This window comes from Lytechinus pictus, chromosome 13 (assembly GCF_037042905.1).
Source record: "Lytechinus pictus isolate F3 Inbred chromosome 13, Lp3.0, whole genome shotgun sequence".
In the NCBI taxonomy this organism is placed as follows: domain Eukaryota; kingdom Metazoa; phylum Echinodermata; class Echinoidea; order Temnopleuroida; family Toxopneustidae; genus Lytechinus; species Lytechinus pictus.
In genome coordinates this window covers 3032997-3057634 of record NC_087257.1, presented here as the reverse complement: position 1 = coordinate 3057634, position 24638 = coordinate 3032997, and the positions used below count along the sequence as shown (strand labels likewise).

General features: G+C 36.1%; 1 protein-coding gene and 1 long non-coding RNA gene across 3 annotated transcripts; one reads left to right on the top strand and one right to left on the bottom strand.

Annotated features, from left to right (window-relative positions):
• The first annotated feature begins 15009 nt into the window (after positions 1–15009).
• On the top strand, positions 15010–18310 carry LOC135156401 (uncharacterized). Its single transcript, XR_010295528.1, has 2 exons — positions 15010–15794; positions 16428–18310. It is a non-coding gene; the product is annotated as an uncharacterized LOC135156401 (long non-coding RNA).
• A 955-nt stretch (positions 18311–19265) lies between these two features.
• Positions 19266–24515, bottom strand: LOC135153099 (trichohyalin-like). Of its 2 annotated transcripts, XM_064108226.1 has the most exons (4): positions 24224–24511; positions 22058–22550; positions 21622–21690; positions 19266–21286 (listed from the first exon to the last, which is right to left on the bottom strand). In XM_064108226.1, exons 2-4 carry the CDS (start codon positions 22542–22544, stop codon positions 20889–20891), a joined length of 954 nt encoding a protein of 317 aa, XP_063964296.1. In that variant the 5' UTR covers positions 22545–22550; positions 24224–24511; the 3' UTR covers positions 19266–20888. The 2 variants fall into 2 exon arrangements, with proteins under 2 accessions (XP_063964296.1, XP_063964297.1); XM_064108227.1 differs by having other exon boundaries at positions 22058–24515.
• Positions 24516–24638: the final 123 nt, after the last annotated feature.

The window sequence follows — 24638 nt, the reverse complement described above, 5'->3', positions numbered from 1 at the left end:
TTGTCATTCATTATAATTTGTATTATAATTTATCTATTCAAAATAATCGAAAAAGAAAAATAATAAACTACTGATATATAAACGGTGATATATATATATATATACATATATATATATATTGCTTGTAAATTTTTCTTCACGAATCAACACCCCCTCTTAGAAACTCGTTCCTATGCCCCTGTAAGGAAATACATTCTCTTATACAATATTTTCTGACAAGCGCAAAAAGGTAAACATATCTTCTTTAGAACAACATCAATTTAACTAAAATGATTGAAGAGACTTAATTGGTTTTATCATGGATCTTACACCAGATTTTAGGGAGTATGTCGATACCTACATAGTGATTACGAGCTTTATTTCGCCTATAGGGAAAGGAGCGGGCAGGTCCACAGATTTGTGATGATGAGATGATACTTTGAAGAATATATATATATATATATATATATATATACGAAAAAAAAACTGGAAGACGACGTTGCTGATATAGACCACAAATTTATTTTACCAAGCTGTGGGCTTCAAGCCTTCTTATTGGCTCTTGATCTTCCGGGTTGGATCTTCAGTGTAGACACACACATATATATATATCTATATACACAACAAAAAAGTAAGTCCCACCTAAATTAAATTGCTGTAACTTTTGAACGAAATAATTTTGAAATATGATATTTCGTAGGTGGTTTTTTACATTCATTACGCAACTTCTGGGGAAAAATTAGATTGATCGGTTGAGTCATGCATGAGTAATCAAAGATTTAATTAAAAATGAAAATTTTTGAAAGTCACAAGAGTCGTTTTTCAGATTGTGTGAATACAAACCTGGGCAAAGGTTGTTTTTAGGTAAATTTCATGGTGTTAATGCTGTTTTACTATCTATCATTTAGCCATCTCACACAAAATTTTGATATCGTATGTTTATGGTTGAGTGAGCACAATGTTTTGTGACGTATCATCATAGGGGTTTACGGCAGTATCCCCTACAACTTGTTAAAATATGTAAAAAATTTGAAAATGTTGGTGGCTCCCCCAATTACTCGGCCCACCCGATTTTTAAAATTCTGAATCCACCACTCATTTGTCCATAAATTTAACTTATCCTGAGAAATTGTTAGGGAAAGAATACATATATGCAGTACAAAGAGTATTCATTCCCAAGTTTTCGAATGTGCTCGCTCAACCATGAAAAAGTAGAAAAGTTCGGAAAGAGTGTGGTGATAAAACTGATGGATGATAAAAACAACAGCAATTAAGTCACATTTGAAACCGAAGTTGCCCCCATTATTCACTTTATTACCCCTCAAAATGAGTCTTTGGCATTGAAAATGCCCCTTTTCCCACTTTGATGCGTGCTCACTCATCCATAAATAAACAAGTCGATTTCATTTTTGCACAGAATTCTGCCCATAGGTTGATAAACATTACTGCCAAATGACATTGCTAAAGACAGCCTTGGAAAAAAGTTCCACCATATTGAATAAGGGGTTAGGGAGCTTGTCAAAAGTCCATGCACCGTTCTATACCGTCTTTACTGCATCCGGGTTTTCGCTTCGGCTTTCCTGCCCAACGTTCCCTTCTCTTCAAAGGAACGGCCGCCATCAAAGGCCCATTGATGCCACCGTTCTTTTGTTCGTCTTTCCTGCAAGTCTTAATTTCTGTCGAAAAACCGGAGAATCTATTCTAAATAGCTCCCTCTACGACCAAAACAAAGGCGTGCCTTCATATTTATTGTCGGATCGGAGAGTTCGGGTCACTGTTCTGAACTATGGTTCGCATCTATAATGGAAGTTCGGGTGCATTCATAAAGCCACAGTAGCTTAATCAAAAATCACGCACGTGTCATAAATCGTTACTGATCTTTCGAATTTGCTGCAATAACCATGAAAACCTCCTTTTTCGCATTGGAAGAGGGTCAATTTATGATGTTTTAGGTGGGAAAATAAGATTCCACACATTTTCGTTTCGTAGGCCCAAGCCATTCGTACAATTCACGTCAACTTGGAATATTTATTATTACTCGCATCTGAAACAAGTGTCGGGAGCCCCCCCCCCAAAAAAAAAAATAAAATAAAAAAAAAATAAAGAGAAGGAAATGGAAAGATGAAATGAATATGACCGGAACAGCTTGGCACTATAAGGCATAGATAGATCAAAGATTTATTAGAAACTGTTAAAAATAGTTTGTTCAATTTTTGGACGGGCAACCATTTCCACAGGATAACATAATTATCTCCTTGTTTTAAAGAAGCGGGACCAAAAGAGAAGATGAAACGAGGAAGAAGAAAACTAAGGATAGGGAGAGAAAAGGAAGGGGAAACAGAGAGAAAATAAGAAAAAAACATTGGGATGGAGGAAGAGGAAGGGTGAAAAAAAAATGGAGGAAAAACAGTTGAAAGAGAAAAAAAATTGGAATTTTGAGAGGGGAAGAAATTTAGGATCGAATCAACGGGAGAGGGGGGACAAATTGGAATATGGAAATGGATAGAGACAGAAAATAAGGGGAAAGAAGAAGAGAGATCTGGTGGACGATGGGGGGAGAAATAAAGGGGAAAAAGGGAAAGAGTGAAAGGGGAACAGAGGGGAAGACATGCAGTGGCGGAGGCTGGATCCGCCCCTGATTTAGATTTACATTTTATTCACCCCCATCGATCCCCTCTCGGGGTATGAGAGTACATATAAACAACTTATAACAGACTAAAGTATGTAACTTTATTTAATTGGTTTAACGTATTAAACGTAATGTTCGGAATTGAAGATGAATACCAAATGTGGTAACGATCTGAAAATTAGTTCGATCAAAATCCAATGAAATTTACCAACGGAGTGTTTGTTTGTATAAATGAAAAATATTTGCCAAATAGCCCTGTGAAAGAAATTCGTGCTGCGAAATGAGCGATATAAGCACGGAATTCCATCAAGTGTCAGGTATTTTTCGAGGCAATATTATAATACACTGTCCCACGTATGCTTTTCTGTTTTAGTCATCATCAGAATTATCGATATTGAGCGGCGATTTCATTATTCTACAAAAATAAGTGTATATTAATGTACTAGATCTAGATTTATGATTAATATTTCGTATCGAAATCGTCATGTAATCATATTTGAAATTGCGTCTGATACTTTGTGCTGTACATGGTTTATGACCTCTCATAATTATCGATATCGTCATCACCGCTGTTACAATCGCAATCATCTTCATTTCTCTATTATAAGTATTATCTTCATAAACATTTCTATTATTTCATTATAACTTTATCTTCATAAATCGATGAGGTGGGAGAAGGAGGAGGAGAAGAAGAATTACCAAGGAGAAGCAGACGTACATGTAGAATGAAGGAGCAGTAAAAAGGGATGAGAATAATAATGAGAGATGAGGAAGAATACGAAGAGGAAAAAGGAAGATAAAGAAAAAGCTTATCAGTATATTACATCATCTGATCAAGTTTTTATTCTCATCTCGATCGTTCTCTGCATGAGTAGTGTTTAATTTATTGTTCTAATTGTCATGTTAAAACTCTTCGATTAACTTTGGTAAATAATACGTAATTTTGTCTTTTTAATTTTGTCGAGTATTAACAAGCATTTTAAAATGTTTACAAAAGTGCAGTGGTCATCGGATTTTTTTCTTCAGATGTCATGAATCAAGCACCATTTCTCGATGATGTTCTATTTTAGAAATAACCTTTTGAGCACCAAACGAAGTATGTTGCAATGTTATTCAGACCTACATCTTGAAGTCTGTCCCGATAGATGGTTTCCAATTCAAAATACACAGACATTTTGATCGGTCGCCAAATCGCTGGAAAAAAAAGAATGTGTGAAAAGGGCTAAATTTTCCAATAAAACACATTTGATTTCATACCTATCACATCACAATCACTTTAGGGCCATGCTCATATAATCAAGGAGATATCATCTCCTTGATATTATATAGTACTCAGGAATGGAATGGTGACATGAACTTTTCTGACCGGGATTTACCAATATGATTATAAACTTAAAAGCTTTAAATCATCATCAAGAAGGAATATAAGCGGACACAATTCAGTTAAAAAAATAAGAATAAACTAAATGGGAGGCTTACAAGTTGCACAAATTGTGTGTGATTTTTATTTCATCTAAAAGTATGTGTCTAGGTATTATTCATTGAATGTGTGACTTTCGTAACTTTCAGTATTTTTATTTGTCATAATCACCAAGGCTACCACTACCACATTCACCATCACCGCCACCACCACCACCATCATCATCATCAGTTTTGATTATCATCACTATCATCAGCAGCATCATTATCGTCAACAGCAAATCATCTATGTCATTATCATAGTGATTGAAATTAGGATCATTTTTTGTAAGGAAATAATGAAAGGGAATGAAAGAAAGGTTGTAGCGGGAAGGGAAGGGGGGGGGGTTGAATTTGCTCTAAAGTAAAATCAATGTGAGTAGAATTAACTCTATGTTTTTATCTATATTGCAGTGATGGTAAAAATCAGTACAATACTAGGATGCCATGATGTTCAATAATTTAAACTTCAAATTTCAATACTTCACGGGTGAAGATATGGGGCCGTAAGCTTCAGGGTGATTATGTAGAATGATATTAACATTAGATCATTACTCTAAAATAGATGAAAGATAATTATTATTTATCATCTATATCAGGTTGTACACAACTGGCCTACAGCAAAAGCAAATAGTGCCATGATATAGTCTTCTCCAGCAAGAGAATTTAACATTATTGACCTTTCAGGATTACTTGGCATTGATACTCATCGAACTGTTCTTAGTCATTGCCCAGGCCTATGATCATGAAAAGGCAAGATCACTCACCCGTGTAGAGAATCATTGACAATGGCATGCTCAGCGGGTTCGCCACAGACAACAATGAATGGGAGAGGCGCTCAGAGAATAGTTCCCCATATCCGCTGTCGTGATTATTGTCATAATTTCAATAGATGAACCTATTTCAAAAGACCGTTGGCCCGTCCGATGGGGAATCTTTTGTACTATAGTGTAATAAAGTACGTGTATACAGTAACTACCGTCCCGACTTCTTTCTTTCACCATCATCGAGTAGCGATTAGCGTGTAAAATTGCATAAATTATCTCACAAAACGGATCTAATGTTCATGATTACCAGCATCACCATTATCATTACTATTACCTTTCATATATTCTTAATTATATAAAATATAAAATTGATATTGGAGAACGATTGGAAATAGATACTGAATGAATGATGATGGTGATGATGATAACAGTGATGATGATATAATGATAATTATAACTTTGAAGTGATATTAACGGACATGATAATACGAATAATAATATCAGTGATAATGTTGATGATTAAATGATAACAAATGAAGATGATTGGTATATTTTGCGGCAATGAACCATGTATAACTTGAGACGCGTTTTTCCTTTATCATGTTTGTTATAAAAGGTTTTCATATCATGATCCTGAAACACATAGATTATATTTAGATTAAAAAGAATGAGAATGGATGGCCTTCATCTAATTTTGGAAAAGATTTTGCGGGTTGTCAAGTCCGACGCAGTATCAAACATGCTTGCATATCGAGGTCGATGCGATTTTTATATCGACATCATCCCCCAGAGTCTATCAAGTTATGAATTTGTGTGCATTTTCGCAAAATTAACATTTGTAATACGAGATTATTCTAATGTTAGAGTACTGTAACATCCGAACTGCATGCCATCCCGGCTACGTACGTTTTGAATACATCGGCTATTTCGATTTCTGGATGCATGATACCATGCAGTTAAAGCGGTGTACGCCTGAATCACATTGATTGTATTAACTTTAGTATAACGTCGACAAACAGAATTCATCAGATTCATCATCTTTATCATTACACCAATGACATGGACTTATGCACATATAGGCCTACGTCTTTTGCTTGATTGAACACTGACCCTCTCCCCCTCCCCTCCCCCATTAGAGCGAAAACAATGAAATTGCGCTCTCTCATTAATATTGATTTCGATACGGAGATCGGGAAACGCACGCCACTAATTTACATTATTTGTATACCACTTAGAACAAAACATTTATCTAAACGCTAAGGAAAAAATATATAGAGAGAAGGAATTTCACCAAAAAATAAAGTAGTTGTACAGTTCACAGTAGGCTGTAAACAATTGAGGGGCTTCACATGCGGAGGGAAAGCTATATTTAACAAAAAAGGTTTTAACACGGATTTGAATTTCTCTCTTGAATCTGCTTGTTTAATACTTTTTGGTAGATTGTTCCAGAGTTGGATCCAGGGGTGGGGCAAGGGGTCCGCCCTCCCTCCTCCCCCTATTGGCGGAGCAAAAAAAGGGGGAAAGAAAGACCAAAAAAGGGAAAAGAGGGGAGAAAAAATGGTAAACATGAGAGGAGGAAAACGAGTGAATAAATAAGATGAGGGGAAGACTTCGAAAACAATAAAACAAAATCTTTCATGTCATTATATAAAAATTTCGCTCGTGCTTTGCGCTCGCATTACCTTTTAGGTGATTTACATATATGGAACTTTAAATATCAAATTTTGAAGTCAATATACATAACATATTTCAGCTCGGAAATTGAACTTTCATTTTAAAAAAGTGTTCTGTAAAAATTTCTTTTTTATTGTCTGAATATAAACATTTTCTGCTTGCGCTGCGCGCTCACAAAATTTGATTTCCAGGTACCTATTATTTTCCTGTATTCCATATACATGTACTTATAAAAATATCCCTATTCATGTCAGATTGTAAAAAACGTATCAGCTAGCGCTGCATGCTTGCATTTTGATTGGTAAGTTATAAAAATTTAAATATTAATTCTATAACAAACTACTTAAAATCTCCATTTTATGACAGTTTATCAACAATTTTCGGCTGGCGATATGCGCGCACATTGATTGTTAAAAATATATTAACTTATGCATCTTATTCATTATTACAAAAGCGCTTTAAATTGTTCCTTTTTCAGAATGGAATATCGACAAGTTTCATCTAGCGCATTGATAGGAAGAGAAATAGGAAGACAGTCATAATTTTCATACGATGGAATAATGTTCTTATAATGTCCCGGTCCTACATGTATGTCAAACTCAAAGTAATAATAATGAAACATATTAGCTCCTTTTTAACTGTGATCCATATCCACTCACAATTTTCCTACAAATCTCGAATTTTCCGCTTGCGCTTCGCGCTCGCATCAATTGCTTTGTTATATATTCAACTTTTTCATGATTACAAAAATTGCTTAGAATTTCAATTCTTCAGGTAGAAAGATCAAAATTTTCAGCTCGCGCTTCGCGCTCGCGTTATTTGACTGTTGAAATATGTAACGTCTTCATGGCTAACTGCAATCAGCCGTTAACATATCTTTTTTTATCAGAATGATCAAAGCGTATATTAAATTTACTCATCTCGTTTAGGATCACAAGCATTGCCAGAATGCCATTTTAGGACAGAATACATGGAATAATAATTTAAACAATAGCTCGCGCTTCGCGCTCGCACTATTTAAATAAGGCTTATGAGATTATTTTACATTCATTTAAACAAACAAAAATCATATTTGAGCGGCTGATCGGGGGTATGTGGTTAAAAAGACCCCCCCCCCCCCCTTTGGCGAAGGATGGTTCCGCCCCTGCAAGTGTACTCACTTTTTGAGAGTCACAGCAAATATCTGTAATATGAATATGTTGTTCAAACACAAGTAAAGACCTTAATTTTTTAACGTCACGTTTTAAACGGGTCGAAATGCCCTATTTTAGTGACAACTTTTTTGTCTAAAAAGTTTTCAAGGGAAAATGTGCCCCCACCTGAAAATCTGCCACTGATTGAATACATATAAATCATTCAATTATAGACACGTGTAGTTCAGAATAATGCATAAATCCGAATGATTAATACATATATATATAATAAGCTTAACGTTTTTACTTCTACTATTTTGATCCTGTTCAAAAACACAATTCGAATTAACTTCATCGCAGTGGTGCCAACCGGTGCCAACACTGAACACTTCAATGTTCTTGCTCGTAAATAAATACTGTTTTCCCGAAAGCACGAATCCAATTAATGCTTAATTATTTAACCACATGTCTATCCCGGCTTTTGTATGAAAAAAAAAGAGATCAGGCTCAGTGGGATTGAAAAGAAAAATCTTACCAGCGCCTGAACAAATCACGCTTGCATTATTTAGTCTGATACTTACCCTCTCGATGACTTTGAAATATTATGGTTGTTATTAAATCGAGTATTATACATCTGTTCTATGAAACTCGATTTTGAAAACATTTATTATAAAGATACTTATGAACAAATCATATTTGGTTTACATATTATAAAGCGCCTTCTCATATTTCAAGTTTACCTTATAAACGTACACTGTAAGTATTTTCAAACGAAATCTATGAAAAGGATGGAAGTTAATTAATTGGGATTAGTTGCAAACACGGTGTTCGATTAAAAGACACATCGGGGACACATCAAAGTATTAAGACAGTCACCCGCGCTGACAAAGTGGTAATCTCCCATTGAAATACCCCCACCAATCAAGGGGTCATCCTTCTATTGAAATCCGCCACCAGTCAGACCACCTCTATGTTCAACAATAGGGTAATCTCCCCAATCAAGAATGGGGTAATTTAAATCTACCTTGACAATAGGGTAAGCCGAGCTCTCCCATTAAATACAGCTAGCAATGCACTGGCCCAGGTCATTTTCAACGTCCGGCTTTCTGGGAATTAAAATGAGCATCAAATGGGTAGTTTTCTTGTTCTCGTTTTGTCCCCATACTAGAGCCTTGATTTTGGTTCTTTTCGTAATGTGCATTTTAATATGGTTTCCATTATACATCTCAGCATTTCGACATTTAATGTAGTTTAATACTTGTCTTTATAAAGAGCAATATTACATAAAACCTGTTTGGCGCAGCAAATTATAACATAACGTTCCACTGATATTTTATCAACACATTTTTAATTAACCATGTAACTTCCCTCCTTATAGGTCTACTCTTAATATTAACATTCGAGTTATATTCTTTGCCTATCATCTCTCCGTGTATTTTAATAATCAAATATATTTGGAAAAGGGGTGTTTACCAGGCGAAAGTGAAGGTCCTCACTTGTGCATGAACGACATATCCTCATTAAAATACATGCTGTGAGTTTCAAAGGGGGGCACACTTGTGTAAAAATTGCATATTTACATTAGCAATTGATAATGGCTCTCAAAGAGGGAGGGCGCAAGGGCCTGATGCCACCCCCCCCCCGGTATCACTACTGTACCCTCCAGGTGCAGAATATAGACCCACTGACTTCTTTTAGTATTATTATTATTATTATTATTACTTATTATTTGTACTGCGCTTTTCCCATTAGGCCCAAAGCGCTTACAATAGTAGAGGTCACAGAATAGACCACAATACTTTTGAGAGGCCAACTATTGTTCAAAATAAATACGGCGCCTATTAGATTGTATTGTGTTAATTCGGCAGGATCTGCGCCAGCATACACTCCATCCTTCTTGATCTAGTATGCCTAATACCTCGGTCACATTTGTTCTACGGCGGCCGTACGGCGAGTCGAAAACAGTCGTTTCAACAGTTTTTGTACCAGCTAAATATAGGTGGTTTGAATAAAAATGAATAAAACGGCTGTTTTCGACTCGCCGTACGGCCGCCGGATAGCAAATGTGACCGAGGCATTACCATTTCCTGAACGTTTATTGATTTTTTTTTTTGGTGTAAAAGTATTTAAATTTGCAAGCTATACAGAATACTAGCTATACGATTAAGAGGTGAAGTACAAAGTTGGAAGGAAAACTAGGCCAAAGAGGCTTTCGTATTACAAACTTTACGTCGGTAAATTATGTTTACCTTAGACACTGGGAATCTAATTTGCAATAATTTGACACACACATATTGCAGATAAATTCAGATATTTGATAGGAAGAATAAATCAACGGCAATATGCACTACTGTATAAGTCAAACGTGAAGGTTAAAAAAATAAGTATAGAAAAGGTTTAGAAAAATTCAAAGGAAGAAATGAAGTTGGATGAAAAAAAAGAAGCCATTAAAATTAAGTTGACAAAATTAAATATTGTGAGTAGAACTGAAAAATTGAAAAAGATAATTAAGCCTTCCCCAACCGCCGAACGGTTTTGAAGGGGATCACCATGCATAAAATCATGGTACTTTTTACGTTTTGTACGCTATTTGGAGGAAAAAGAGTGTGGAGGCTTCAGCCCAGACCCCCTTCGGTTCTGTGTCTGCTGGATGGTAATCAAGAACACTTGGTCACTTAGTACTCTAGATCACAGGGGAAATTGATAAGAGAATAAAGACGGATCCCAGGTAAAAAGATAATATAGGTTTTCATGTCCAATTTCATGTCAGAGTCACTTAAATGTGTTAATTTGCATTTTAATTCACGCGATATTTTTTCCCCGGAGACATCGGTCATTCAAAGTTTAGAATGGGATTCATTAAAATACGCTATAATTCCTTTATAAACATTCAACTCAATTCATGGTCAAGTTTGATAATTTTTATACTAAATTGTTAAGTGCTTTTGATTTCGTTTGAAGGTAAAGATGTTTGTAATGGTCTTACAAAGTAACGAAAATACTTTTTGTTCTAAATTTCGGGCAATGAAATTCAAGAATTGTGCATTTAATCAACAATGACCGATATGACTGCTTGAGCATCCAATTTGATTTTTAAAAGTTCAAATTAATGATATTTTATTCGTTTGTTTTGCACGACATCTGTATTATGTGTGAATATATAAGTTTCTAGCATGTTAATGTTTAAACATAATGTATAATAAGAATAAAATTGTTGTGCACTTTGGCTAAATTAGATATAGGCCTATGTTTAGCTCAAATATGAATTTCAACGATGCCCTTGTCCATTTTCCCACAAAAACGCTTGCATTTTATGAGTTTATTATTTTTTGTCACAGTATAGCGTTTCAATGTAGATACTTAAATGCCATCATTTTGGGACCCAGGTATGATTTATATTGCATCTTTTGCAAAGGGTTTTGCATTTCGTTTACAAAGAAGTTAAGGACAATTCCATATTTTTCCTTTTCACCCGACAATGCTGACTGTGTGGGCTCAGTGTGATGAAAAAAAAATTTACCCGCACCTGAACATTTACTTTTAGAAAGTCAGTGTCTTAACGGTATATTCTTCAAAATAAAACAACTCGTTCTATTTAAAAAAAATCAAATCTAAATCTAATTGAACTTTGTCACTACTGAAACCTGAAACGAAAAACTATCAAAAGAAATTGTGAAAGCGTAACTTTGAAAAATGTACCCCCAATGGACTAGGCACACCGATACAAGGACACAATGATATTCAGATCAGTGACTAGAGATCGGGCGTTCAATAGTTTGCCTAAAACGCCGATATCGTGAACATAGAGGGCGCTAATGCAAAAACATATTATCGGAGAGCCAACCGAAGCATGTCAGAAGAAAAGATAAAAGCGAACGCTTCCGTTTTCGCTGCAAAAGGGCACGCTGGCGTCTTGAATGGCAAGAGCACTGACCCGTAGGAAAGAAAAATGGACAATGGCACGCTGAGCGGGTTCGCCGTAGAATATAAAGGTAAAGACGCACGCACACTTTTGACAACACGCCTTACTTATTCTTAAACATATGTACTCATAATGTACACAATGTCTATGAGAGAGGGAGTCAAAATTTTAACAAAAATGAAATGAGGGTTTGTTTCATGGACGGTTTTTGTTACTTCTGAGAACAATTTTTTCATGATACTTCGCACATGGCTTCGAATTAACACTATCCAAAAGGCGCGCACACCAAAATAATCATTCGATACGGCAGACAGTGGGGGCAAGGCCTTAAACTTTCTTCTCATTTGCATAATTTTCGAATATTGTGTGCTCACTGAAACATCAGAAATCGGGATTTTCATAAAAATCAAATCAAATTGAACTATGCAAGGAGGATTGTGAAAAATATCCATAGTTAGCGATTGCATTTTTTTCCAATAACGTAAAAAAGAGCTAATCACATTCCACATGTTCATTCAAGCGTGAATGTTTAATTAAACGCATTTGAATCATAGAAGCATGTTAATTGGTCATAAACATAACGAAAAAAAGTTGAGAAAAGATCATTTCAGTTACCAAAATGAAACAATACTTGCCTATGATATTTAAAATTGGTATTTTTTGTTTGCATTAATGTTTAAGATACTCTTCCCAAAAATAAATGTCATCATATTCGATCACTTTTATCGATAGAAATGTGTAAAAAAATACAATAGCAAATTTTAACTTGCGTTTATTCAACCGTGAAATTTAGTCCCAAAAAAAATCGTATCGTCTTTTCGAAAGTACCTATTACAAGCCTTCTGACTATTTTTCATGAGAATGTGGAATTCGTTCCAATAAATTGGAATCAAATCATGATATTTGGCTTGTGACTTTTGAAAAGTTATAATTTTGCCTTCTGGCGATGCTCACTGAAGCATGACATAGCATACGTCCATAACATTTACTCAGAGGGTAGCTTATAGAATTACCTATACACGCTCATGTAAAAATATATTAAAACTTGCATTGGTTAAAAAATTATGGATGTTTGTTTAAGGGGGTACTTACTTTTCTTTGTTGTGTGTATATATACACGTAAGAGGAGGCATAAGAAGCTCAAACGATAAATAATTCAGTGAAATATGAGATGTTCAATTCTATATTCTATAAAAAGCAATCTCCTTCTTGGTTGATATGGTTTATCAATTTTCATGATTTTCATAACTTTTTTAATTATCCAGTATACAAAAGCTTAATATAACGAAGAAAATAAATACAAATTAAATAATGAGTGTGTGATATGATATAGGCATCTGTTATACAAGGTGTAACGGAAATGCGAAACTGGCTGAAAGATTTGAAATGTCACAAATTTGATATGTTTGTTTTTGATCAACCTCGTAGTGTTTTGCTTGCCTAGTTTTGTGTTTGATATTTCTTTTGGCTCGGGTTCATTTATTTTTTTAATTATTTTTATTTTGTCATGCGTTTAGGCAGTTTTCGTGTTTTAAAATATTAAAGCCATCTATTATATATAGCTTAATAGTGGCGTAAAGAGCTGAAAATTTTGAGGGGGCAGACATGGCTTGTAGGGTCAAAACCATAAAAGGTTGCGAGCGAGAGATACGTGTACAAGCAATAATTTGTTTGTTTTTTTTACTTTTTCATGCAATTTTTTTTCTTTTTCTTTTTCTTCCTTTTTTCCCTTTTTCTTGTTGATCTTTTTTTTTTTTTTTGGGGGGGGGGGGGGGGAGGGGGTCCATGACCCCCTTAATCATTTCCATCAGTATGCCAGTGGAGCTTATAGTAAGGATAATTCCCCCCCCCCCCAAACAAACCCAAAAAAAAAAAGGGGGGGGAGGGAAACAAGAACAAGAAAAAAGGGAGAAAATAAAAGGAAGAAAAAGATTTTTTAAAAACCATTCCATTCATTACTACATGATATCAAAGTATAGTGTCCTATGAAATACAAAATAAATTTATTATATATATTTTGCGATATACATGTTAGGTTTATTTTCATCGGATGCCCGATAGAACTCAAATATCTGGGTTCTATTTCTTTTGGATATAAAACCACCAAGCATGGAGTGTGCTGACAATTTCAGCAATCCATTTACTAGCTTTGCGATATTCATATACTGGCTATATAAGATAGGTACTCAAGCGGGGAAAAAAACATTACTCTCAGAGGGTGCCAGATACCTTGAAAAAAATCAACTGAAATTATTGCCCTGTTTGCTAAATGAAACGCATCATTTTCGTTAATACAGGTCCAAAACTGAACACTCAATATGGCAGCAGAAGTACGTCTCCTTCCTCGCTCTCTCGCCCTCTTTTCTTCTTCCTTCCAAATCAACGCACACCCTCAACCTAAAACACAATCCCCTTATGTTGTTCCCGCTCGGACATCTTTCTTCGCCACATACAAACACACACGCGCCCCTCACAGACAGAAACACACCTCCAAAACCAGACACCCACCCCATACACACGCGTGCGTGCCCCAGAGGAATGCCAATATCTCTCTCCCACTCACATGATTAGCTAACAAACGCACACACACAACCAAACACCTCAACACACGTGCGCGCACAGAAGAGCACCCACATCCTTGCCAAACCACACATACCGTGTTTACACTTAATCGGCAATTGGTTCTGAACCAAATGCCGATGCAGAATCGGCATTTGGATTGCGTTTACACGTTGTTACAGCTCGCGGTTCAGAACCGCGAGCCGATGCAAAAACCTGAAATTATACGCATACCTACAATATACGTCATAATAAAGACAACGCTGGATCAGTGCGCTTACAATTACGTCACAATGGTAAAGTAATTGAAATGCGCACAAATTGCCGGTGCAGAATCGGCTTTCTGTTTACACGTAGTAAAAAAGCCGATTCTGCATCGGCTCGCGGTTCAGAACCTACTACTTTGGTGGTGCAAATTGCCGGTTCTGAACCGCGAGCCGATTCAAGTTGCTCGCGTTTACACGCTATGAAAAAGCCGATGCTGAATCGGCTCGCGGTTCAGAACCGCGAGCCGATTCAAATGCCGATTAAGTGTAAACACGGTAACACTCTCTCTCCTCCTCACAAAAAACGCACTATGACCCCTGTTACACATGCGTCGGCTTTCAAAGCCGGCCCCGGAGGCGGCCTCACGCCTGCAATTTGAAGCCGCCTCAAAATCATCAAACCCCTGTTACACATAGTCTCGGGCCCGCAATTTTGCGTCTACACATAGGCCGGCCTCACGTCGCCTTTTCACGAGCTGACGTTGGGGCGCACTTCATGTAAACAAACGCTTAATATTTTCGCGCGGTTTGCAGGTCTTTTTAATTGCATTGGATCTCATCGACATCGCGACCGATCCGTACACATATCTTACCTCCATATTTTGTTTATATAATTGCATTATGAAGGTTAAGAATATCGTAACTATTATTTCTGATCGAAGGAGGGAATTTCGACGTGCTCAAAAAAGGCGATTCCGGGAGTTTGAAGCACGTCGTCGGCGAGTACGGTACTATTTTTTGTTATGTGCTATAACGTTTGCCTGCACCGTGGAAAGGAGTGTGTGGATGAAGGAGCGATCTGGACATTTCTGGGAGAGGATAGTGGAAGGGAGATTCACGGCAAGAGATTTTCGTGAAAATTTCCGTGTGAACAAGTCGACATTTGATTTTCTGTGTGGTGAGCTAGCACCGGCTATTCGTCGCCAAAACACACGATGGCGTAAAGCAGTTTGTGTCAGAAAGAGAGTTGCCATAACTCTGTGGCGTTTATCCACAAACTGCGAGTATCGAACAATCGGGCATCTTTTTGGGGTAGCGAGATGTACCGCCAATGTCATCGTCAACGACACCTGCCTTGTAATTGTACAAGAACTAATGAGAAGATATATTACCTTTCCTTCTGGAGATAGATTACGGGCAACTGTTCAGGGGTTCGAGGACATGGGGTTTCCCCAAGTTGCAGGTGCCATTGATGGAACCCATATCCCTATAATTGGACCTGTTAATTACCATGCTGATTATCATAATCGAAAGGGATGGTACTCTGTCATTCTCCAGGCAGTTTGTGACCATAAGTACATGTTCACAGATATCATGGTAGGATGGCCAGGACGCTGCCACGATGCCCGGGTGCTGGCAAACTCTTCTTTTCACCGAAGAGCGGAAAATGGAGAACTGCTTCCAAATGTACGTTTACTTTTAAATCTAATTTATAAAACTTGAATTAAATTTCATTTTATTATTAAAGATTTAAGCCACAAAAGATTATGATAGACTACAATCATTTAAAATCTCATAGATCTACAAGTCAATAGTAACATGCACATTTCATTTTTTTAAAGGGATAATATAAACAAAGGATTTAAAACAATAAATAAACCTAGAGAAATCAAGCCTAGAATAAGGGTAGATCTTCTTTTAAAATTTCATAAGTAATAATAGGCTACCATTAGTTTGCTCCACCTATTCATCTAAAAACACTGAGGTTTGTGTGATTTTGATATTTCATCAGCAGGGCCATAGCCAGTGTTTGATGTTTGGGGGGCACATACATGTAATTGATCAACGTCCTGGGGAGGGGTCTATAAGGATGGGTGTGTGATCTTGGGGGGGGGGGGGCACGTGCCCCCCCCCCCCTGGCTACGGGCCTGCATGTTCATCAGCATGATCAATGTGTATTTTAATGAATTAATTTTAATATATATTTTTCTAAACATCTTCATGATATTAAAATAGACCTCTACTTAGTATTGATGTTATTAATATTATTAAATGATTATATTTCATTATTATCATTTTCAATACATTGTTTTTGACCAGATGACAAGAAACATCAATGGCCAAGATGTTCCGCTGATGATACTTGGGGACCCTGCCTACCCACTGCTGCCATGGCTAATGAAAGGTTTTGCCGATAATGGTCGTCTGACTGAAGATCAGACTAACTTTAACTACAGGCTCAGCAGGGCGAGAATGGTCATCGAAGGTAGTTTTGGTAGACTGAAGGGGCGATGGAGATGCTTATTGAAGCGCAATGACAGCGCTCTTGAGAACGTAACTAATATTGTTGGAGCGTGTTGTACCTTGCATAACCTTTGTCAGATGCAGTCCGATGAGCCAGATGACGAGTGGCTTGATGTTGCTCATGAATTACGAGAGTTTCAGCCACCTTGTCCTTTGCCAAATCAAAGGCCTGCACCATCAGCATCTGTAGTGCGTGATGCTCTTGTTCAGTATGTTAGGTAACTTTTTTTATGCATTTCTTCAACCACTGTTAATGATATTCCACAGGTGTAAACAGAGCCTCAAATGAACTCATTCATTCGGTTAGTCAATGACCCCCCCCCCCCCCCCCCAACCCCCGCCCTCATGATTGAAAATGTTATGTAGCCTCTGTTTTGTAATGTAAAACAGTTATCAAGAATAGAGTTTTCTCTCTTGGACATTTCTCTTTGTTTTTCCTTTTTAATTATTAATTTATGTTAATCATTCATAATAGACTATTGAGAAAATGCAAATCTGTTATTTTTTTATAATCCATTTTAAAGTAGATGGTTGGCCTTTTTGTAATGAATAATCTTTTTTTTTTTTAATAATATGCTTTTATTTCACCAAGTCATTTGTTTCATATTTTACTATACAGAGTGATGAAAAAGTAGTAAATTTAAGGTAGGCCTATGGCAGATAAGATTATCAGGGCCAGAAGATTGTCAATTAATTAGAATGATTTTTTTTTCTTCTTTGTATCAGTCTCTTTCCCAATCCATGGATACAGTAAGACTGGGTTTATGTTATTGTCAACCATAGCTGGGGGCTTTAGGTATGCATAGCAGAGGTTAATGTATGCACTGACATAGCAATGCATCTGACCAGTAGCATAGCACACTGCAATCTTCTTTTCATCTTGTGTTTCTTCCCTGTTATGACTGACATAAGTTTAAGTGTTTTAAAACCGAATATTCAAATTCAAATTCATTTGCCTATATGATCTACAAGTGATGAACACATTTTAACCATCTTATCCTGTGCCCATTCAAAAGCCAGTTTTGTGTTATGTTATTTCATTTGAGGTAAAATGCAGTTGTATTGTTATTTTTTCAAGCAAATATAGTGCCAGAAGCATTATTTTTTTTCTTGTTGTCCATGTGACTTTCTTGCTATTTCATCAATGCGATAATTTATATCAATCATTAATCTTAAAAGATGCACTTTAAACTTGACACCAGCATGCCTCATCATGGGAAGATGAATTAATTTTGTTTAGGGTTATGTAGGTCAAAGGACACAGAGGTTAATACACATGAAACATTACCTATTTGTAGTTCTTTTATCATAATATCTTGTACTATTTGCTTCTTGTATTCAATGTGCTAACAAGTATTCATTTGGAGAGGAATTTCAAACAAAGGTTACAGAGGTAAATGTATAATGTATATAAAACAATACCAGATAAACATGATTTATCTTCAAACCCATGTGGATAAGTAGTAATTGCTTGGGGGCAGGCGCAAGTGGTCATTATCTCTTTAGCTATGTGATTATATTGGATTGTATTCAACCACTATGAAATAGCTGTTTTGTACATATATGTCGTTTTTTCTTCTCTAACCACTTTTAGTTCAAAATTGTTAGGTATTTTCTGTGTATATGTTAAATACAACATGCCTCCGATAATGAATAAAAAGAAGAAAAAACATCAAGAATTCAGCTAAGGGTCTATCCTATTATTTCTGTATTATAACACTCTAAAAGCAAACCAATCTAAATTGGAATCAAATGGGGACATATTTGTTTCTATTCTTATTTAGAATAGATTCTATTCATCTTTTTCCTTCAGATTCTCTTCAATTCTGAGAATTTGAATAGAAACTAATATGTCCCCATTTGATTCCTATTCATATTTGATTAGTTTGTTTAGAAAACACATTAAGTACATGTCAGTGGCAGACACAGAAATCTTGGGGGGGGGGGGGTACCCCAGGTGTTATAGTTTGTCTTGTTGATGTCCATTTTTTCTGGGGGGGGGGGGGCTGGAACATGTATCATTGTCCATTTAACATTGTAGAATCAAAAGGTAATATTTTTTATTTAAAAAAAATTTAAACAAATTATGAAGTATAAAGATACAGAATTTAAACAAAAAGTTTCATAGTACATGTACCAAAAAGGCAATTTAGGTCACTATATTACAACATTATTTTGACTGACATGGGGTGTAATATAGAATTTTGTTGGGCCTGTAAATGCTTAAATATTCCAAGAGGGACTATTTTTCTGCAAAGCATGTAGTGTTTGGAAAATGTGATGTTTTCCAAAGAGGAGAAATTAATACCCGAGATGCCAAGATATGTTATCTTTCAACTCTTGCAAGATGACATATGGCACCTCTATTATTATATTCTCTTAGGATTAAATCACACTTTCCTTGACTCTATAAGCTTTGCAAATACATGTATATATAAGATAGTCTTTTTTGTTAAAGAGCCGATTTGCTTTGAACGATCAAAATAACATCCATATTTTGTTTGCATTGTTTCGCAAATCCCCATGAAAAGCATGCTCAGCCAATCATTTGACTGGATCTAGGTAGACAATGTATTAACAGAGGTAAAGGTATAGGGTTAGGTCACACATGCAATCAGGCAAGAAGACTGGAAATATACCAAACAAATTATTTATTATTCAGAGAATAATGAACACGTACATAAAAAGTAAAACATAAAAGTGCAATATTTGCATAATGCATTCACAAAGTGCAATTTTCTTTACATAGTAACTGAAAAGTTATAAAATATACCACAATTATGTCCTGAGTTTAAATTAGTTGGCACTATCGAAAGGCAGACTTTGGTAACGTTTTATTGCCAATATACAGTTTCTTTCTTAATAAATACAAAGAAAAGGGGGGAAAAGTTTTTGAAAAGTACTGCAAATGCAATGATGACAAACAAAAATGTAGACATGTGTGATAAAATAGCAAATAGACTTTGAAACTTTGTGTGAATGCATATGTATATAACCCATCTTATACATGTAATTGCAAGATAACAAGTACTGACAAAAACAAACAGTTAAAAAATATAATACTTTACACTTTCAAGTTGTGACTCAACTTTCTTTGGCAATATCACATTGGTACAAAATGAGGGTTGGCAGCGTTTGATATAGATCTTATTTAAGAACAATAAAACATAGTCATTTGAAAGGTATGTATATAATAGAAGATCAAAATAAAAATGGAATGTTTATATATATATACTGTATATGTACAAAAGTTCACATGTAGAAATGTGTGCTTAAATAGCAAACAGACTTTGTAACTTTGTGTGAATGCATATACCTGTTTTATACATGTACAGAAATTGCAAGATAACAAGTACTAACAAAAAGAGCAGTTAAAAAATATAATACTTTACACTTTCAAGTTGTGACTCAACTTTCTTTGGCAATATCAAATTGGTACAAAATGAGGGCTGGCAGCATTTGATATAGATCTTATTTAAGAACAATAAAACAGTCATTCGAAAAGGTATGTATATAATAGAAGACAAAATAAAAATGGAATGTTTATATATACTGTAGATGTACAAAAGTTCACATGTAGAAATGTGTGCTTAAATAGCAAATAGACTTTGTAACTTTGTGTGAATGCATATGTATATAACCTGTTTTATACATGTACAGTAATTGCAAGATAACAGGTACTGACAAAAATGAGCAGTAAAAAGATATAATACTTTACACTTTCAAGTTGTGACTCAACTTTCTTTGGCAATATCAAATTGGTACAAAATGAGGGTTGGCAGCGGTTGATATAGATCTTATTTAAGAACAACAATAAAACATAGTCCATTCAAAAGTTATGCATAGAATAGAAGAAAAAATAAAAATGAATGTTTATATACAGATGTACAAAAGTTCCAATAGCAAGTAAATGGTTACTTGATGTAAAAAAGAACTACATAAAAACAAAGTTATATGTTTATAAAAATCTATAAGTGCTAAGAACAAAAAGTACTAACATCTACAATTTACATGTAAATTCCCTTGCCCTTGGCAATGATTCTGGCAGCACTGAGATGGATGGCTAAGTAAAAACAAGGGTTTCAGCATGGCAAGAGTACAGGTGAATGATATGCAGCAACAAGTACTGAGGAAAGAAATTGTGATGAACAAAAATCCTGAAAAGTGTCATCTCATATGACAAATACATGTTTACCACCGTGGGAATTCCAAACACACACACTCCTCCACTTGAAGAATGCATTATGTTTGTAACAATTACAGTGGAGTGTAATCGTGATTGTAGGGCCAGGAATTTGGAGACCGCTCTGGACCGGACTGGGAGTTGTTTCCCTGTTGCTGCCACATTGAAGTTGACGACTGCCGCATACCAGCCATTAAGGCCTGAAGCATTTGGAGTTGATGCTGTCTATCACGTTCTTTTTCTTGCTCTCTATGCTCCCTCTCTTCTCTTCTCCTCCTCTCCTTCTCCTCTAGTTTTTTTTCTTCAGTACGCTGTGCCTTCATTAGGAGCTCACGCTCCCACTCCATTTGGCGCTGCATGAACCGATCCTCCCTAGCATTGAAGGCATTTGTACTGTCCTCCTCCAGTGTCTTTATCTCCTTGGCTATCAGTCCGAAGGACTCCTGCAGCTTTGATTTCTTCCGCTTTTCCCCTGTTATGAAGTAGGTAGTATAAAATACATCGTAAATAAAAAAAAATCAATCAAATGTGATAGCGGTAAGAAAGGTATACAATCATTTTATTTCTTTCAACTTGTTACACACATACTTTTCTGTATTTGACATAAGGCATGCAATATCACACTTCTAATAGCTAATACAACAAATCAAGTGAGAAAACCTTGAGTTGCAAAAAAAAATCATACTGCATGAAAGCAACATCAACGGGATGTAAAAGGCCCCTTTTCTTGAAAATTTGCTGAATCGAATTCAAATATCATATGAACTATAAATAAGCAAATGTATGGAAACAATCTGTTTATATTACCAGTTGCCTTACGTCCATTAGCAGATGATGTTGAAGGTCCCTCTAGATCCTCCGGTGGAAAATTGCCAACTAAAGAAAATGAGGGATAGAAAAGCGATTACAATAAGTGACTACAATAATAAACATTTCATTTTTATGCATAAAATGAAGGGGAACTAATTTTTATGTTGTTATGTGTCACTGAAGTAAAAACATTTTAAAACAAAGGCTAACTTTCAATACATTTTTATTTTATTAAATTCAAATCAGTTCCTTTCATATTACTCAGTATAAAATGATACATCAAGACAATATAATGATACCAATAATGTTTATTTTAAATGCTCACACTGAGAGGGTAAGAGCCAAAAAGGATTAGTCTTTATAATTACACATGTATATACAAATAAACATGTATATGTGATTACAAATGAAAAAAGGAAGAGGAATCCTTTACCCAATTCTGTTGGTGCTTCCACATCATTTTCCTCCAGTTCATCATCCGTTATACTTCTATCTTCTTCGGCTCCATCCTCCTCCTCCTCTCTCGGCAGTGAATCAGAGTCCACCGAGTCTAGCGACTCAGATTGATCCTCCTCCTCTGGTTGCGACGCCAGAATGGCAACTGGTGCAGTCTCTGGTCTGCCCCCAAAGATCTCCTGCAGTTCGCTATAGAATTTACATGTAATTCTCCCCCTGCCTGATCGATTGTTATTGTCCTCCGTCTTTCGGAAGGACGCTCTTAGTTGTTTAATTTTCCGCTTGATTTGGTCCTCTGCCCTTTCGAACCCCCTTTCTTTCATCAATTGGCATATCTTACGAAATACCGTTTTGTTCCTTACTGTGCCATCCATCTGTTCTTGAATGTTTTTCTCCCGCCAAATATTCAGGAGGCACAGCGTCTCCACATCTTCCCACAGACTCCCTCTCCCTGTTGGTGCCATTTTGATCTAAAATGAGAGAACAAATACAAATACAAATTAATAATGGTAACCACAAAGATTACGATGTGGTAAAATTATTATATAAAATTATGTGTAACATCTATTAATCACCTTTTAGGATTTTTGATCTTGTCAACAACTTCTCTTGTCAGGGGACAGTTGACATGAATATCATCAAAAATTCAAATTTAATGATTCAGATTGATCGACCACCTAGATATATGAAGGCCCTTCTCCCCCTGCTATGTAACATTTGATGATCGATGGACAAATTATTCCGCTAAAGTTCCATATGTACCCATCACTAAAATTGAATAAAACAATTGAAAAATATGGGTATGACTTAGAATGACATAACTAATATAAATAAAGTATACAAAATATGGGAAATCACTTTCTAAAATAACTATCTAGAAATCCATATAGTATACAAAATATGGGAAATAATATTCTAAAAATCTATCAAGTCCATCAAGATAAACTCCTACAGCTCGGCAACTAACACGTGGCCAGCCGCTGATCTCTGAATACCGGTGGAAGAAGAACTTATTCATACTTTATTTACAAGTTTCTTTTGTTATCATATCACGTGTTAATCTGTTAATGTATACAATTTTTAATACAATTTGCTTCTAGTGATAATTTTAGAGACGGTTTAATGATCATTTAGAGATGGTAGGCCTAGAGTGTTAATTATAGAGACAGTTAATACTATAATAGTAAGGTACGCAGAGTCTGTTACAGCTAGGGTTAGGGTTCGCAGACCCCGGCGTCCATCCTAGAGTACGCGGCCTCCTGATGACTTTGGTTGGTTAGGGATAGGACTTCGAAGTTAGAGTTGTGTATATTATTGTACTGTAATCTGTATTAACATTGTTTTATGCACTCACCGCTAGAATCTACTTATTTTAGTCTACTTCTTTTTTGTGGGGATTTTACAGGCAGACACTATTTTATATGTAGATCTAGACCCTACTCATTTGTTTCAATGTCTAGCGACATATTTCATGTCCAATTTCTGACTATGTGCGACTCCGACTGAGTGGATTATTGGCATTTGAAATAATTAATGGCAATTGTCTAGTTTCATGTCTCATGGCCTGGCCTGCCCCTGGCCATGCCTTCAAAATCAAAGTTAAATACTTCATCAAGTTCATGCCTCATGATCATGATGACTTTGTTTGAGGCATAAGATGATGTATTAACTCTGACAGTCTGACTCCGAGTCTGATGATGATGAGTCATAATTTCATAATCATATGAGAAAAATTATGACGGCTCATGATGTATGGCACTCCTGTCCAGGCTATTGTTTTTAGTCTGTCTATTAGTATTGATAAATTATCATCGCCAACAAAAAAATAATGATCATTCTTCAGATGGTGCAATCACAGTAGCGATGTATTTAAAAACATCGAAATAAACAGGAAATGATCAGACGATCGAAAATCATAATTCCCAAACCCACAGAAATATAGGGATGGGACTGAATTACAAGTCACCATCACTCATCAGTTCTGTTCGGAGAAAATACCAGGAATAAACGGTTTAAACTTTTAGCCCACCAGTACAGAATATGTCGTGTCTTATTAGTGCAGGCTGCTGGATATGAGGAAATTAAAATTTAAAGCAATAAATGATGAAAAACAATGTAATTTTACGCTCGGGGCGAGGCTTACCTATAATATATACTGCATGCCTGGTCCAAATGGCAAAAGCGCGCCCGGCCGATGCATTGTTGATGATGACAGGTCGCGTCACTTCCGCTTATAAGCCGGCGCCGAGTCCACTTTGGTGTTACACCTACCGATTGCGGGACTGAGTCCGGACTCGGGCCGGCCTCAAACCACATCCAGAGGTGGACTGAGTCCACCTGGCCTCAGTCCGGCTTTTCAAAAAAAGTTGATGTTACACATACGTCGAGCCGCCTCCGGGGCCGGCCTCAGTCCACTTGCAAACGTATGTGTAACAGGGGTCATAGACACGCATACACCCCCAACCAAAGACCTTATATTACTAGACCGAAAGCTGCGCGCGCGTTCAGCACAAAACAAATGAGATTAGGCTCCGCCTACCGCGATCATTTGAAGACAA

Excerpts from the sequence above, each read along its gene's own strand:
- LOC135153099 (XM_064108227.1), bottom strand. The coding sequence starts at position 22,544 with ATGGCACCAACAGGGAGAGGGAGTCTGTGGGAAGATGTGGAGACGCTG. Across the intron at positions 21,691-22,057 it reads GGAAGCACCAACAGAATTGG|TTGGCAATTTTCCACCGGAG; the intron begins GTAAAGGATTCC and ends CATTTTCTTTAG. Across the intron at positions 21,287-21,621 it reads TAATGGACGTAAGGCAACTG|GGGAAAAGCGGAAGAAATCA; the intron begins GTAATATAAACA and ends ACTTCATAACAG.